At 36.7% G+C, this 16,997-nt stretch overlaps 1 protein-coding gene across 1 annotated transcript in view; it reads right to left on the bottom strand.

Moving 5' to 3' along the window:
• The window catches only part of ITGA4 (integrin subunit alpha 4), an 81,360-nt gene that overhangs the window by 48,311 nt on the left and 16,052 nt on the right, over window positions 1-16,997 (bottom strand). Inside the window, exons 3-10 of the mRNA XM_047722332.1 lie at window positions 14,417-14,523; window positions 14,193-14,322; window positions 12,146-12,213; window positions 10,629-10,758; window positions 9,047-9,132; window positions 8,051-8,113; window positions 7,818-7,955; window positions 4,419-4,530 (exon numbers count right to left, since the gene is read on the bottom strand). Of these exons, the coding sequence (XP_047578288.1) occupies window positions 4,419-4,530; window positions 7,818-7,955; window positions 8,051-8,113; window positions 9,047-9,132; window positions 10,629-10,758; window positions 12,146-12,213; window positions 14,193-14,322; window positions 14,417-14,523 (834 nt within the window). The remainder of the gene's footprint in view (window positions 1-4,418; window positions 4,531-7,817; window positions 7,956-8,050; window positions 8,114-9,046; window positions 9,133-10,628; window positions 10,759-12,145; window positions 12,214-14,192; window positions 14,323-14,416; window positions 14,524-16,997) is intronic.

The following is a 16,997-nucleotide window of genomic DNA, read 5'->3' as shown; positions in this document are numbered from 1 at the left end:
GAGGAGAAGTGGCCTGTGGCCACTGAAGACAACAGTTACGGAAGCCATTCCTCACGGCTGGTTTATACTATGGCCAGTGTGGCTGCATCCCAAGTAACTAGGATGTAAAGATCGTTAAGCCTGGGCTACAAAGGGGCTGATATGCAGAAATTCTTGCAGTAACAGTTACTAGCCATAGTGATGTAGGGCACATATCTTGAAACAATACAAATGGGCCTTTTCAAATGAAATATAAAAAAGGCCCAGGTCAAGGTCATTCCAAGCAGAAGACATGTGGGTTGCATTCAGTCTTTTCCTATCTTATATATAGATCTAAACTCTGCTAAGATTATATTTGTATCAGTTATAGAAAATATTAAAATTTTAGCAATAATTATCGTTTTAAGGAAAGTACACATTGGTTTTTCTTTGCTTGTTTCCTTGTTTTTTTTAATGCCTGGAGAAATCCATTTGGTACACAACATACAGAACAGACATTTTTGACAATTTTTCCTACTTTCCATCTGAACATTTTATTTCATTGTTAGTGTAAACTACAACAATTATCCCTGGTATAATCACAGTAATTTTAATATCAGCTAACACACAATGCTTAGGACAACATGGGCACCGCACTAGGGACTTCACACGTACTAACACCTGTAACTCGAATAACTCTATTAAGTACTTTTTTTTTTTTTTTAAAGATTTTATTTGACAGACAGAGATCACAAGTAGGCAAAGAGGCAGGCAGAGGGAGAGAGGGGGAAGCAGGCTCCCCGCTGAGCAGGGAGCCCGATGCGGGGCTCGATCCCATGACTCTGAGATCATGACCTGAGCCGAAGGCAGATGCCTAACCCACTGAGTCACCCAGGCGCCCCTGAGTAAGTACTTTTTAATCCCAAATCTGATGAGGAAACGGAGGCACAGAGTGTAACTTGCTCAAGGTCCCAGAGCTCGAATGTAAGAAGCTAGGACGCAGACCCTACAGTCTGGTTCCAAAGGCTGTGCTCACCCATCCCCACGCTCTATGGAATCAACAACTCTACAAGTTGTGCCCAGTGTTCTCCTCTCCTGAAAACTTCTCCTGTTCTGTGTCAAAGAACTGCTCGATTCATGATTTGGTAATGTATCAATATTTATTTCAGAGGCACATAAAGTAATAATGCAGCTTATAATTTAAAATTATAGAATTTTCTTATGGCTCAGGTCAAAAATTATTCAAACATACAGTCTAACAGTGACATAAAAATCCTCAAGGTGAAAAACCTAAACCAAAAAGAAATGATTTTGCCCAATCTCTTTTAGAGATGAAATCCTGAATGCTGTCTGCCGGGCACATCTGTCATGTAGGTCCATTCACATAGCTTTTCCCTAACTTCCTCAACCTCCTGATGCAATTTTTATGCCAGAATGATGCCAAACTGATTCTCCTTAGAAAATGGTTTGCTTTGCTTTTCTAAATACACAGGAAATTCATATTTTCCATACAAAAAAAGGACAGAATATGACGAATGCAAAAATAACTTAGGTCTGCTACGGAAAACACCATAAAAGGGTGCATATTAGGAAGAGGACATTAATTCTGATTTGCATCTCTGCCTGGAGGTGGAAGGAAAAAGAAAAGGTGAGATTTTATCCCCTTTCTATACCATCCCACACATCCTGCCATGAACAAAAAGTAACTTCATCCATTTACCCAGAAAAATTAGATGAGACAGAAGTTGGGGTAAAGAAATAAGGGAAACACATAAAGAAAAATAAAACTTAGGTGCCTTGCTTTCTCAGCCAGGGCCTCAGTGAAGAAGTATTGAGCCTTTTTCCAAACTATCAGGGGCTTGTTAACATCTAAAATGTACAAAATGTTTTCTCACTAGCAAAATAAAAACGCTATTCAGCCCCCAAAAAGAAATTATCCTGCCTTTTGTGACAACATGTATGTTCCAGATGGCAGTTTGCTCAGTGAAGTAAGTCAGAGAAAGACTAACATTACATGACCTCACTTAGATGTGGAATCTTAAAAAAAAAAAAAAAGGAAAAAAAAAAGGAAACTCAGACAGATCAGATTGGGGGCCACTAGCGGTGAGGGGCAGGAGGTCAAAGGATACAAGTTTCCAGTTCTAAGACAAAGTTCTGAGATTACATATACATCATGATGACTAGAGTTACAGACACTGTTTATTTCAAAGTTGCTAAGAGAGTAGATCCTAAGTTGTCACAAGAAAAAAAAAATTGTGACTATGTGAAGGAACAGATGTTAACTAAACTCATAGTGGTAATCATTTTGCACTATATACATAAATTAAATTACGTTGTACACCATCAACTTATACAATGTTGTATTTCAATTACATCTCAGTAAAACAAAAATAATTAGAAGTGACAAGTAGAAAAAGTGATGCAAACATGCACTGAAGTAAGTAAATAGCACAAATTATTCTAAATATGTTGAATATGCTGAAATATTAGAAATAATTGGTTGAATAATAATCTTCCAGACATAAAGGCATTACCTTTAGGAGTAGAAAGCTGAGGACTCCAGGACACAAGTGCTGTCCAAAGCCTTAGTTCTCACATGCATCCTGCAAAAATGCCTGGTGCTCTTGGGGTCCTCCCCTCAGTTCCTCTTCCCAAGTCTCACAGACAGAACACTTTCTGTCCCTCTTGCACCAACAGAAAACTGCTTGGGATTCTCCCAGCGACTGGACTAATAAAACTGCCTACTGTCCATGACATTTTTACCACTCTTGATTTTAGGAATTCAGGTTTGTCATTGACATTTTGATGCCCCCCCCCCCCCAATCACTCTTCAGGTGTACATACATGCATATTATTTTAGTACATTCAAAACAGCGAATGCTATACCTCAACTTTGTTGATTAAAACAAAATATAAGGAATCATAACAAAGTATTTTACTAAATGATTATTTGAGAGAGCACGAGAGAGAGAGAGAGAGAGAGAAGGGAGAGGGGCAAGCAGACTCCCTGTGGAGTACGAGCCCAACACAGAGCTAGATCTCATATCTCTGAGATCATGACCTGAGCCAAAATCAAGAGTCAGATGTTCAACCAACTGAACCACCCAGGAACCCCTAAATGTTTCTTTTTAAAAGAATTTCATTATCTCATAATACATACGAAATGTCAAGGGATATAAATGTGGCTTCAGTCACCTATATTAGGTAGGATCCTTAAATTCACCACTTAAGGTTTTTTTCTCTTTCATGTCTTAATTTTATACTCCATTTGATTATAAAATTATAGAAAAGGGTGATACCATTTCCTTTGTTTGCATTTATTATAGCAAATACTCTATACCTGGCCTGGTACATTTGTCACAAAGTAAGTGTTCAGTAAATAGCAGAATTGCCAATTCTTGTGAAATGTAACATCATAATAAAACCTTATTGAAGTTTTAATGTAGAATATTATGTGTGTTGTAATAACCATAAAAATATATACTTATTTCCTTTTCCTTTTAAAACAGAAAAACCCTAGAAATGATAATATTTGTACACCAAATTATACTCTTACATTTAATAGGGTTCATATATTCAATATGTGATATATATTCTAAATATTCAAAATATATATCCAATAACCTGCTAACTTTCCTCTCAAAGACTAACACATTTTATGCATTTCAAATAGAATGAAGCCTTTAGGTATCAGAAATTAAACTACTACTTAAAGTAGTCCCTCACTTATTTCTAATATCCAAGTAAATTTCGACCTAACACCACGATAAACCAATTGCCAATGACCATATCAAGAGGAAAGACAATTCTGAGCCTTAAAGGCATAAAATACTGACTTGCTGAACTCTAGAAATTACACACACTCCTCTCAAATCCATTCACCATTTTATACAGAATTTTACCAGACTTGGTTACGCCTCAGTATTAGACTGAAAAAAGTCAATGTTTAAGAGGGAAGGCTGGTAGACACTGGTATTTCAATAGCAGGCATGCTACTCTTGCAACAGGCACAGTAATGACAGTATCATCTACTCCATTCTGGAGAGGCTTCCATATCAGTTGGTAAGTAACCATTATTGTTGGGTCTACCAGTTGCCCCCTCATCACCGCTTAGGAATCTCTTTCACACATTTCCCCAAATCCTTCCACAGCACAGCAGCTGAACACTAGGAAACTTCTGGAACTCTGTTCCAGCTCTGCAGCTAGCCTCTGTTGGGTCTTGTCAGTTTCTTTACCCTACTTGTCATCAAATAGTACAGTCTAAGGAGTCTGATCAATTAAGAATCAATAACTGACAGGTGAGGAGCAGTCAGATGTAACACTAAAAAGAAAATAAACAGTGTAGTATTCTGGCTCCATTTTATGGAGAAAGGCAAATGACCTAAAACCCCACTCATATTATCTTCCGTGTATCATTTTCAAAGCAGAAATCAAATACCGAATTAGATTCTTTTAATTACCTTCAAAGCCATCATTATCAATGTCACCAAGATTAACTATAGATTCCCCAAATCTTGCAGCATATTTGTCGCTTCCAATGAGCTCTGTTTCCATTTCATTCATTACTGCTCCCTAGACAGAAAAGGGGAGAAAAGTGTCATCATAACACTCCCTGACAACTTTACACATGATTTACCGTTGTAATTGAATATGGATTTTTTTCTAATGCTTCAAACAAGTTGGACAAACTACAGACTGAGCTTTAGTACACACATCTCAGTTCAATTCAATAAATATTTATCAAGTATGTCAACACATATAATAGTATGATTAGAGCTCAGAGGACATAAAAATTGTCAAACTCATGATCCCTAGCTTTGAAAATCCAATAAATCACTTTGATAATTCAATTTAGCAAATATTTATTGAGTTCCTACTAAAGGCAATACACTATGCAAAGAGTGAACAGGCAAAAGAGGACAAGGCAGTGTGTGTATAAGACATACTCCCCTTCTGAAGAAGCCCGGTTACAGGGAAGGCTTAGCACAAACATGTAAATGACTCAAGTACAAACTACTTGGTATCATCAAGAAGCAAGGACAGCATATCTAATTGTGAAAGCAAGGTCAGATTTCATAAAAGATGGCTACTGAAGGGTGGACATAATTTTGATATATAGAGAGTACTATCAGCAAAACAAATTTCAAAGAACTTGCCTATTATAAAAGGTATGTATAATGAAGGAGATCAAAAAAAATCAGATGGGAGTGTTATGGTGTGGTATTTTGAATACTAAGGGAAATTTACTTTCAGTTAGAGAATAGGAAGCTACTGAAGGTTTCAGAGTAGAGGAGCTGGCACAAATGAAGCTGGCCTTTGGAACCTTAGCAATGGAACTGTAACAATGAAACATGAGTTGGTCAACTGCTATCTGTTAAGGTGGAAGACGAGTTACTACATTAAGACATTCAATATATTGCAATAATGAGTCATTATAAGAACAACTACCAGACCTCTTTCCAAACTCTGATCATGTCACTCCTTTGTAGTAAGAAAAATATCTACTCACTACTCATCATAGAGCATCCTTTCCTCTTCTTAAACAAGTCTACTCAGCATTCCCTAATCACACTCAAGTTCTTCTGCTTGTGATTGTGAAACGCCCTTTACCTTTTATTTTCCAACTACAAAACTCCTAAACTTGTCTTGTTCAAATAGTACTTCTATGTGAATCCTTCTCGACCACAGTGAATTGCTTCTTCTGTTTTGTACGTGCTACTAATGTGCTATTTACCATGTTGTATTCAATTCTTTACTCTCATGTTTAGGTCTTTTTCTTGACCTGAGGTCGTAGAGGTCAGGACTAAGATTATTCTCAGCTATTTTCATAGTATTTGTTCCATTTCAGATACCCACTAAGTGTTTTTTTTTTTTTTTTTTTTTTTAATGAATCATCTCTATAGACAGAATCATTTCCACCAGAAACAGTAAATGAGTTTTATCAAGAAATAAGGGATAAGAGGGCTCGGCTCAAAGGAAATGCCTAATTAAGGGAAAAGGGAGAAAGGGCTTCCAGGAGGATGAGAAGGTACAGACCTAAAGCAATGGAATGGCACTGGAGTTCCCAGGAAGAGGGTTTCAAGAAGGGGTGATCACTCCTCAAGTATTCTCCAGTCAGAGAACAGTGACCAAGAGTTCTTTGGGGATGTCTGAGAGCTATTTTAATAGAAGTAGTTGGAAGCAAGATTCATTCAAGTATCATTCTTTCTTGAGCATTCAAAAACAATTACTGAGCACCCATTTCTCCACTACTCTTTGAAACCCTAAAGAAACAGCAGTAAACAAGATGGAAGATTCCTCTCCAGATGGTGTCTATACTCCATTAGAAGGACAGACAATATCAAACCAGATGAATAAATAGGTAATATAATGCTAGGTAATGGTTAGTGCCATTTTAGAGAGTTAACAAATAGGAAGTTAGAAGGGAACAAAGGTCACCTATATCAGAGGTGTTAAAAGCTAAAGTCAATTATGAAATTACCCTGTGGTTCAACAGTGGTGGCTCAGGGTAGGCATGAGCAAAGAACAAGGGGGTAGCCTAATGGGTAGGGCTCTTTACTTGTCCTTTAAACAAAAGAGATACACTTTAATCTGTCTTTTCTTGTTAGAATTGCTTAGGATTTCGATGAGAAAAAAAGATCATATATCTCCCTATTTTAGGTATATATGATACTTTATAACTAAGCTTTATGAAAACACTTTACAAAGAGAAGGAAAAGTATGCAGAATGAGGATGTAGCTAATATAAGAAGACCATTTATGGATAGGGAAATGTGAAATGTCTATGTAAAAAAAAAAAAAAGTAAAGCCTAATATTGCTATTAAGGACATATGAATGATCACTTTGTAAATGGTATGACTTTACTACTAAATTTAAGTTTAAACACAGTCTATAGAAATCCCAGTTCATACATATTTGCTCTATATTTGGAACTCTGAAAATCTCTTAGCTTTATAAGACAGTATTTCTCTTTTGAATTGTACAATGTTTAGTCTGATGCTTAATATAGGAACTTACTAAATGCTCGAAACCCATTAAGATTACAAATACCTTCTTGAAACAGATTTTACTTTGTTGTATCCTGATTAAAAATCCTGTGCCTTAAGAAATGACCCAATTTCTCACAAATCCCTTCTTACTCTTTAATTAAAGGAACAGATCAAGACAACCCCATTAAGGCCCTATCAATTCTTTGTTTTGATTTAATGCCAAGAAAGACTGGCAAGATAAGGTCAGCCAAACTCTTTCAACTGAATTGTGAAGTGGTCAGTTTCCACTCCACAATATCCCCCATAATTTAAACCTCAACTGTAAGCAGTAATTACCTAGTTCTACAACTACTGTATCTACTTTGGAATAAACTATGCCCATTTTATACTCTTATTAGCAATATCATCTACAAAAATCGTGCAAACTAACATTTTATCAAAACACATCTTGTTTCTTACTGTTTTCAAGTCAATAAAAGCATTTCATACTTTATCTTCTTCTGGTAATATTTTTAATTAAAGACATTCACGACAGAACCAATAATAAATCCATATTTTGAGGGACATATGAAAATCATTCTTTCAAATTAGACTTGGATCATAATAAAGTTACAAGAAACTTCAACTATTTGAAGGACAAGATGTGAGTAGAAAATATCAGAACAATTCATTCCTGCTTCTGGAATATCAATAGCTTCCCATCCCCCAGCATTGTTACATTTTTAGAGCATTTAGTACAATATCAGAGTTTTTACTTTCATCAGTAAAATTAGCCTAAGAATCTAGATGCAGAACTCTGGAAGAAGACGAGCTTCAGTTTCTCTCGTAATCCCATCAACATCCTCCAGCTGGTGAAGGATCAGACTCACCGAGCCAGAGTTGAGGTACACGAACACTCTGCCTTCCTCCCTGATGACGCTCTGCATGGGCGCTCCCACCAGTAGGTCTGAGAAGCCATCTGCGTTGAGGTCCACAGCACACACAGAAGCTCCAAAGTAAGAGCCAAGCTGCCCGAAAACAAAACCAGATCCAGTCACCGGCAGACAAAAAATGCAGGGTTATTCACAAAAGCCCTCAGTGATACTGAAGGTGGAGACATTACCTTTTTTCCTTTCACTTCATGTAAGATATTTAGTTCTTTTGCATCAATGCTGAATATGTATGCCTGCAATTGGGAAAGGAATTAGAAAAACTCAGACTGCTATCACATTACAAAAAAAATTCTTCAGGGGATCAAAACATCAATTTTCATAACGTGTTAACAGTTCAAATAGACTTCTGAAAATCCTTTTCAGAGGGATTCAAAAGGTTTAGGGGGAGCACATTCACATTAATAGGACTTCCTTGCCAAACTGTCTTCTCCAAAATGATGGTATCAATCCCCAAAGGCACAGCAAGTGTTGTTTGCCTCATTTTTCAAAGTAAGGCTCAGAAAAGTTTAGTAATGTCTACACAATAACATAACAAAAACCAGAACCAGAAATAACATCTTCTTTTCTGGTCTTAACCCCAAAACATGCAGCTGTCTCAATATCCCGTCATCTATAAACACGTGAACCAGTTAATACATTCCCTGGACATCTTGAGATCGTTTTATTTCAGGGACAATTTACTCATAAGAAAGAAAAGCCTCATTTGACTTGTAAAATTTCTCCTTAAAGCTCTTCTAACAGATTTTTTTTTAATTTTTTTAATTTATTTATTTGACAGAGAGAGAGAGATAGAGAGGGAGCCCAAGCAAGGGGAGTGTGAGAGGGAGAAGCGGGCTCCCGCTGAGCAGGGAGCCCGATGCGGGGCTTGATCCCAGGACCCTGGGATCATGACCTGAGCTGAAGCAAGACGCTTAACGGCTGAGCCACCCAGGCACCCAAAGGAATCAAACCTATTTTGTGGGGAAGGGTAAATGCATGAGGGAGACAGACAAAGAAGTTTAACAGATTTTTATCTGAAAGCAATTTCACCACGAAATGCAGAGCACGGCTCACCATGTCTAGCTTTCACTTCTTACCATTTTGGCAGTTTCTCCTTTATTATCTCATCTCTCCAGCAATCCTGTTGAAACTTGGTGTAGAAATAAAGGTAAAAATGTAATTCTTACTTTACCAATCTGTTCATGTTGAGGGGCTCCTCCAACTACTTCAGTCGTGTGCGGACTCCGAAAATGACCAGCTCCTACTGAGTATCCTTCAAATAAAGTGGAGAAAAGTAGGAGAATTATCATTTGCAATGGGTAAACTATATCATCACAAATCCATTCATAGGAGTAATGGAGACTGAACTCCAAATGACTAAACAGTTTTAAGAATATTTAGCTTAGCAATATTCGAAACTGGTCATTTAGTCTATGCTTTAAGCAATTATTATGTGTTATGAAACTCGACTCATGGCTTACATGTCCAAGTCCTAGAAATTAAAGACAGCACTTTTACATTTGGTTAGTCTCTATGTAGTGCCAAGAAATGCTAGCTACTAGGATTACAACCCAAATATTTTGGGTATCTAAAATAGAACATTTTAAACTAAGTAAAAGAACTTCCTAAATTTCAACTTTTTCTCCATGAAATTTTATTGTAACAAAACTGTATTATGACACAAAAGGTAAAATATTTTATTATATGACAAAAGGCATAATAGCAAGTCACTTTTTTTTTAAGATTTGAGAGAGCAAGCACGCACAGGAGCAGGAGGAGGGGCAGAGAGAGAGGGAGAGAAATTCTAAAGCAGACTCCCTGCTGAGTGCAGAGCCCAAAGTGGGGCTTGATCCCAGGATACTGAGATCATGACCTGAGCTGAAACTAAGAGTTGGATGCTTAACTGATTGAGCCACCCAGACACCCCCAAATTACATTTCTTATAACACTTCCAGATATCCCTCAACCATAAACAGGTAAATGTTGAATTATAAATGAATTCCCTCTGTTTGAAAATGAATCCTTACTGTATGAATGGGAAAAATACTGCTTTTTCTTATTGTAATCATTTCTGGGTACAGGCTGCTTACATTCAAAGCAAGCCACTTAAACAAATCTGTATTTCCTAAGAAGCTATAGGAAAAACATCCCTTTTACTGTAACAGAGGAATTAATTATACCAGGAAAATCTTGCGTTTCTATAGAAATACAGACTCTGAAGTGTCCTATTGCTCAGGAGGAGGAGGAAATGGAAGGGGAGGAAGAGGAGGGAAAGAAGATAAGAATAAACTCTGGGAAATATTCTAAGAACTTATGAGGCGAAGGTCAATGAGCTGTTTTTAGATCCGCATGCTTCATAATGTTACCCATTGTCTAGAATGCTGTCGACAGCCCCACTGACTCACTAGGCCCTTTAAGAAACTACACTTACTCATACATGATTATATGAATGCATGCGGAGTGCTTACACAAATTCCTGGGATATGGTAAGCACTCAACAGATGCAACCTTTACAGTAACAAGTTGACTGCATAAAGATACAAGCTTGCAAGAGTAAACTAAAGCAGGAATTCTAGTCTAACTATATAGTAATGATTGTAATTTACATATGTAAAGTATTAAGTTTCATAGATTATATCCTTAAAGCAATAGTTACTGAACTTTTTAATTGCTACTGGCTAGTTTGATCTTTTGAAGAGATTAGTAATCAGAAGGGAAACTTGTATCTGTAAGACTGAGATGATTGGAGTTTGTCAATTTTTACAGTACCTAAGTAACTTCCAAATTTAACTTGATTATTTGTGTCTAAAAAAGCCTTGTATTTATTTGTAGTTATATTGTAGACAAAAAGAGAGCCGGTCCAATAAGAGGATCCTGGGGCTCCCATCACAATTAAGTCCTAGAAGACAAAAACGAAAAACAAAAAATAAAAAACAATTTATTACCAACTCAAAGTTTAATCCACCCCAAACCTCCTCCAGATATACATTTTAAGTAAATAGTGATGAGAATATTTTTATAATACATTTCTAAAATCTGAAATTTGTTGAATTTAAAAACATATCTGAAAAAAGCCAAAAGAAATCAGTTAACATATTTTCGCCTACAAGCACAATTTCAGAAAAGAAACTCTCCCTTCAGTCACTTAGCAGTGGACTTTAAAATTGAAGCAAGAATCATGGAATACTAGACTAAGCTATTAGGAGACAGGCAATGTGGTTTCTGTTAAAGTGAATGGTATCTGGGTAATTCATTAGTGTTTATTATGGAGAGAATCACATGTTGCCAAAGAGTAAAAAGTGGACTTAATTTATCCCTATTTGCAAAGAGCCATTGACATTTTCTTAACAATGTTAGCTTAGAAAAAAAGAAATCCAGTGGAATTTGGGGGCATATTTGGTGATAAATCCAAATTTAGGAAAAGGAAACAAAAGGAAAGTTTGAATGAACAGATATATTCAGTGAAATATTAAAGCTTTTAGCAACCAAACGTATTTAACATATTCCTACATTTCCTAAACAATACTGAACTCTTATAAAGGTCTTTTTTTTTAAAATATAAAGTCTTTTTTTTTTTAAACATAGTAAATAATATTTATGGAAATTATTGACCCAAGGCTTGATACAGCTTGACCACAGATTCAGAAAACAGTGATAAATTCTCAATGGGTTTTGAAGGAAAACTGGGAGATTTGGGGGTTGGATACAACTATGATATTTGATTGTATATCCTTGAGTGTTAGAGGAAAAAAAAATAGAGCTTGTGAACATGTCTAACTTAAGACAATAAATTTTTAAATCTCTTATTTCTAATAATTTAAATGAAAGATGTAGATTCATATGCTTTTCTCCCTCAACTAGTAATTAAAAGTAACATATCTGGATAGAAATTTTAAACATCTACGTTAAAGCAAATAACAATAGCTACTTTTGATTCCCATCAAATGATGAGCACTGGGTGTTATATGCAACTAATGAATCATCGAACACTACATCAAAACCTAATGATGTACTTACATGTGGGCTAATTTAACATAATAAAAAATTCTTGATGCAGGTAGTATTCTTTAGCGTAGACTTTTAGTTGGTCTTACATGATACAGTCTTCTTAAATATTAACCTTTTTTCAAAGTATATGTGGAATACTGAGTAGTAAAAATTAAGTTGTAATACACTCAATTTTAAGAGACAGTTTTTATTAACTGTAAAGCATAATATCACAGTCTCAATCTTAAGAATCAAAATCCAATATGTAAGCATTTAAAGGCTGTTTTTTGGACTATTACCTCTGTGTAAAAACTAGATATTCCAGCTTGACATGATGCAAAATTTTCTCCAAATTTTTTCACATAATCTAAAATAAAGTAGAAAAACAACTCAGGATTTCATTGAAAAAATAGGCAAAATTTGCATAATTTTGTTAATCTTCTAAATCCTTACAAATAGACCTTATAAGGTCTATATTTTATACTATCTCATCTTTAAAATCATCACTTTGATAAGATGTAATATCACAAATCTTTCATATTAATCCTCAAAGACATCCCTCCAAAACAGCAATAAAAAGATGGACCTCTACCTCTTTTTCATGGGAGGAACATGCAGCATACACTCAAAACCACTGTCAAGTGCAAGTCTAAGATAGATGTAGGACTTGTAGCTCCCAGTCCAGGTTCGCATTTAAAATAGGCTTCCTAGGGGCGCCTGGGTGGCTCAGTGGGTTAAAGCCTCTGCCTTCGGCTCAGGTCATGATCCCAGAGTCCTGGGATCAAGCCCCGCATAGGGCTCTCTGCTCAGCAGGGAGCCTGCTTCCTCCTCTCTCTCTCTGCCTGCCTCCCTGCCTGCCTACTTGTGGTCTCTGTCTGTCAAATAAATAAAATCTTTTAAAAAATAAAATAAAATAAAATAAAATAGGCTTCCTAAATTGTGCCCAGCTCCCGTAAGAGGGAGTTAAGGAAGATCTGCATGGAGATGGAGGGTCTCGTACTACAAAGCCCTCATGCGCTGGACGCTTTTGGAACTTACTAGGAAGAGAAAGCCCTGCTTCTCCTGAAGAACTGACCTAAGCAACCTCTATAAAAATAAGAATCAGGACCACATCTTTGTTTTGGCTTTGCTAACCAGAAAAATTAAGTAAATTGTTAAGTCATTTGTAAATACTAGTCCTGGCCATGATTTTTCACTCCTTTTAGATCTTCCCTGACTTTTTTTTTTTAAAATACATTTCCCCATTGTTTCAAGTGCTATAAGTTTATTCCATCTTGAATTTTTTTGTAGAATGTGGCTGGGCATATATGAATAAAAAAATTCTACTCTTAAAATGTTTTAAAAGTATAAACTATAAACCATTAAGAAAAAGAGAATGATAAACATACAGAACACTAGACTTTTATTTTAATTAAGAATTTAAAAATTCACCTTTTGTATTCTTAACACTCAAAGGCAAATTAGAAATATTATATGAGCTATTCTTAGACATCACATACCACAGAGGACCCCCATATGAATTCACGCACATGGTCAAAATTTTGTCAAATAATAGAAATATTCTTTGGATACTGTAGTAATCATTTTGGTTAGAAAAAAGTGGAAAATGAAATATATATATATTTAATTCTGAGTTCTCCAAAGACATATTTTTAGAATTTTAGTTCTGCTAAAGATTTGTTTTTAATGCTCTGTTGACATTCACCCCTAATTTTTCCCATTTTAACTGCTTGTGTCCTAGCTCTCTGAATGTACTACTGCTACTTATGGCCTAGAATGTTCATGGGAAATCTTTTCAAACTTAAGATACCAGTCCCTTATCAAGGAATGCATGCGAATTAAAAAAAAAAAAGGCACAGTGAATGGGAAAGATTTGCTTACACTTATATTGAATCTTTGAATATTCTTGGAAGCTAAAGACAAAGCAAAAAATCTAAACAGGTCTCATCGTTCTTGTCAGACTTTACAATCTCAAATTTTCGATCATAATTTCATGATTTTAAGTGGTATATGATGAGCATTAGACTTTTACAGAATTAACAATGTATTTAATGTAAAAGTGGATAATTATCAACTACATTCTAGACTTATTCAAATGTAATTGGACAAATTTCTAGTCCTAAAAACATAAAGCACATTTTTTTGCAACTACTACAGCAATTGAGTCAAATAAAAACAAAACAAAACAAAACAAAAACAAAACTCGAGTAGTTAAAAAGAATACAGCTATTTTAAAGGTCTATCCCCCATCCTCTGTACATGCAAAACTGAAAATTTAAAAAAAAAAAAAATTAAAGGCATTCACTTGTTTCTCTTGACCCAGTTAAAATCAAAATGATCCCTTACCTTGATAGCATGGAGCTATTCTTTTACTTAGTTCTGTCCGTAAATCAGAGGGCATTCCATAGCAAACACCCGTAGGGAGCTTATTTTCATTCTTTATATAAAATATGTTTTTCCATCTATGCCCACAAGTCTAAATAAAACAAAAGTAGACCAAATGATGTGAACATCACACCCAGAATATCTGAATCCACAATGTTATCAGTGGACAAACCCTAATAACCTACCACGAGGGATCCATTTTCTCCTGGCTGTCTGGAAAGCGTGACCCCCAGCCACTGATTGTCTCTTTCTTCCAGACAAGTCTTTCCACAAGGTTCTCCATTAGGGCTACCTACAGCATTTGAAAATACAATGTATCATTAGTTATCTTGAAACCATGTTATTCTAAGACAGCAGAGATAATAAACATGCTTATTCCCAAGTTTTCTCCTTCAGCCATGTACAAAATGCCCTTGATGCCTCCTTCACTGTCACCTCCTACTTGGCGCACGGGATGGGGGTAACAGTGAGTTATGCGGGGCAACAGGACGGTTCTCACACCTGGTGTTTAGTGTTTGTAGAAATGACCTCTAGCAGGTAACATCCTGGGGAGATGGGTGACCAACATGACTGGGAGTGGGGTTAGGGGAAGGAGGTGGTGAGAGACCAGTTTAACCCAACACGGGCTGTGCAGAAGCAGCTGCGGTGTCATCTGCGGCAAAGAATTTGCACCTTTGCTTTGATCATGTGTCTAGCATTACAGGCAACATTGCCTGAGCACTTTTTAAGACATTTCTTGGATTGAGACTTTAGGGGAGAAATGAGAACAATATGGCCCTCAGTGCTTAAGTCTCAGTTTATAGAAGCTGGAAGGTGATAAGCACAGGGAAAGTCGCTGTGTCTAATTAGCATATTAATAATCCCAGCATTTAAGACAAACTGCCCTACGGTTTACATTTAGTTTATGATGACTATATTGAACAAAATAAAAAAGACCTGAAAAAAAAACAGATTATTTCAGTAGTAAATAAAACACACCAGAAGGCATTTTGGCAAATATGAAGAGTCAGAAAGTCAAACGTAAGTATTCCTGCTGGGCAACAGAGCACTTCTAAACTGTACCAGGAAAAGTGATCTTCCCAAAGGTAATTTTTTTTTTCTTTTGCTAGAATGACTTCTTTGCTTTCTAGCTGGGATCCCATTAACATGATTTTTAAAAAGGGATTTGGGGGGAGAGTAAGATGTAGTACCCTCAGAATCCTTTTGCTGACTTCATTCCCACCCCCTTCAATTGCCCTGGGACAGTTCCCTTCCACCTGCGCTTAATTCCAAAGGGAACTGCATTTGCATCAGGCTGGCTAAGGGTGCGGAACTTGGGTTCGTTTACTTAATTTTGAACACCAGTCACTGGTACCACGTTATCATACATTTATAGTGACCATTCTCTAAATCATTTGGCACCTGTCTCCTAGAACCTTGACCTCTAGATAAAGCTTCCTGGACAAAACTCCTCTTTTATGCCTATGTACATAAGGCTGATATTTTGCAAGTTATGTTAGTTGCAGTAGATGTCCTAGAGACATGTAGTTTTTCCAGGAAGAATTTTGTTTTCCAGGAGAAATAGAAAGATATTTGTGTATACATTTATTTTCATCTCCAAAATGTCCAGGACAAACAGTAAAATGCTTCAACACAGCTGAACTGAACAAAGTTTCCTAGTGTCTTCCCTGAAGATTCTGACTCAGTAGGTCCAGGTGAGGCCCAGACTACCCCCAGGTAATCCTCAGGGTCTGGGATCTTATTACAATAGAACCTGCATACGGTTTTTCTGGCCAGATTTCTTACAGAATAGGGACTACTTCCGCCGATTGGTAGCAGCTGGCGGGAGCACTAGACTTGAGAACAAGAAAGAAGAGGTCTGAAAAATGCTGGGGTTGATAAGCAATGTCAGCCTGGCATGAAAAGGAAGTTCGCTGCAGCCCAAACCTTGATAAAAGGTGGTCCAGATGGAAACATAAGGCTTTTTTGTTAAAATTAACAAAGGGGGCGCCTGGATGGCTCAGTGGGTTAAGCAGCTGCCTTCAGCTCAGGTTATGATCTCAGAGTCCTCCGATCAAGTCCCATGATGGGGTCCCAGTTCAGCAGGGAGCCTGCTTCTCCCTCTCCCTGCCTCTCCCCCTGCTTGTGCTCTCTCCCTCCTTCTCTCTACCCCTTCTTCTCTCAGATAAATAATCTTTTAAAAAAATTAAAGGGAAAAAAGAAAGGAAGAAAGAGAGCAAAGGAGGGGATAAAGACAACTCTGAGTGCTGGGTGGGGAAGGTCTGACAGAATTGTTACTGTGGTTTCATGATGCCAACACAATGGAAGGAAAGTGAAAAGTGATACACACAAAACTTTAACTTTCACTGTGATGCCATTTTCAGTTTGGACTTTTCACCGAGACTGCCAGTTATTTAAAATTTTTTTTTTACTAATGTCAAAATGGATAAATGGTAGACTGTCTACCCGAAGGTGAAATTCCTGTTACTTATTACAACAGACACTTCAGTAAAATATCTTATCGGAAAATACCAAAGTCCTTCTAAAATTATTGTCCCTTGGTTAACTAAGGCAGCTGAGCAAGAGGAAAATTAAGGTTAAGAGAAAAAGGAGGTCACAACATCTCAGTGCTCCTCAAATGTGGTATCCTTCTCGGCACTTTCATCACGATTACACCATCAATTATACCCAATATTTAGAAACAAATTTACTGTTCCAGAGACGCCATCCTGGAGTTCAAATAAACACAGAGTCACAAAAGATCACGTAAACTGCTCGATGAAAAGG

This window comes from Lutra lutra, chromosome 3 (assembly GCF_902655055.1).
Source record: "Lutra lutra chromosome 3, mLutLut1.2, whole genome shotgun sequence".
Lineage (NCBI taxonomy): Eukaryota > Metazoa > Chordata > Mammalia > Carnivora > Mustelidae > Lutra > Lutra lutra.
This window is presented reverse-complemented; position numbering and strand designations above follow the sequence as displayed.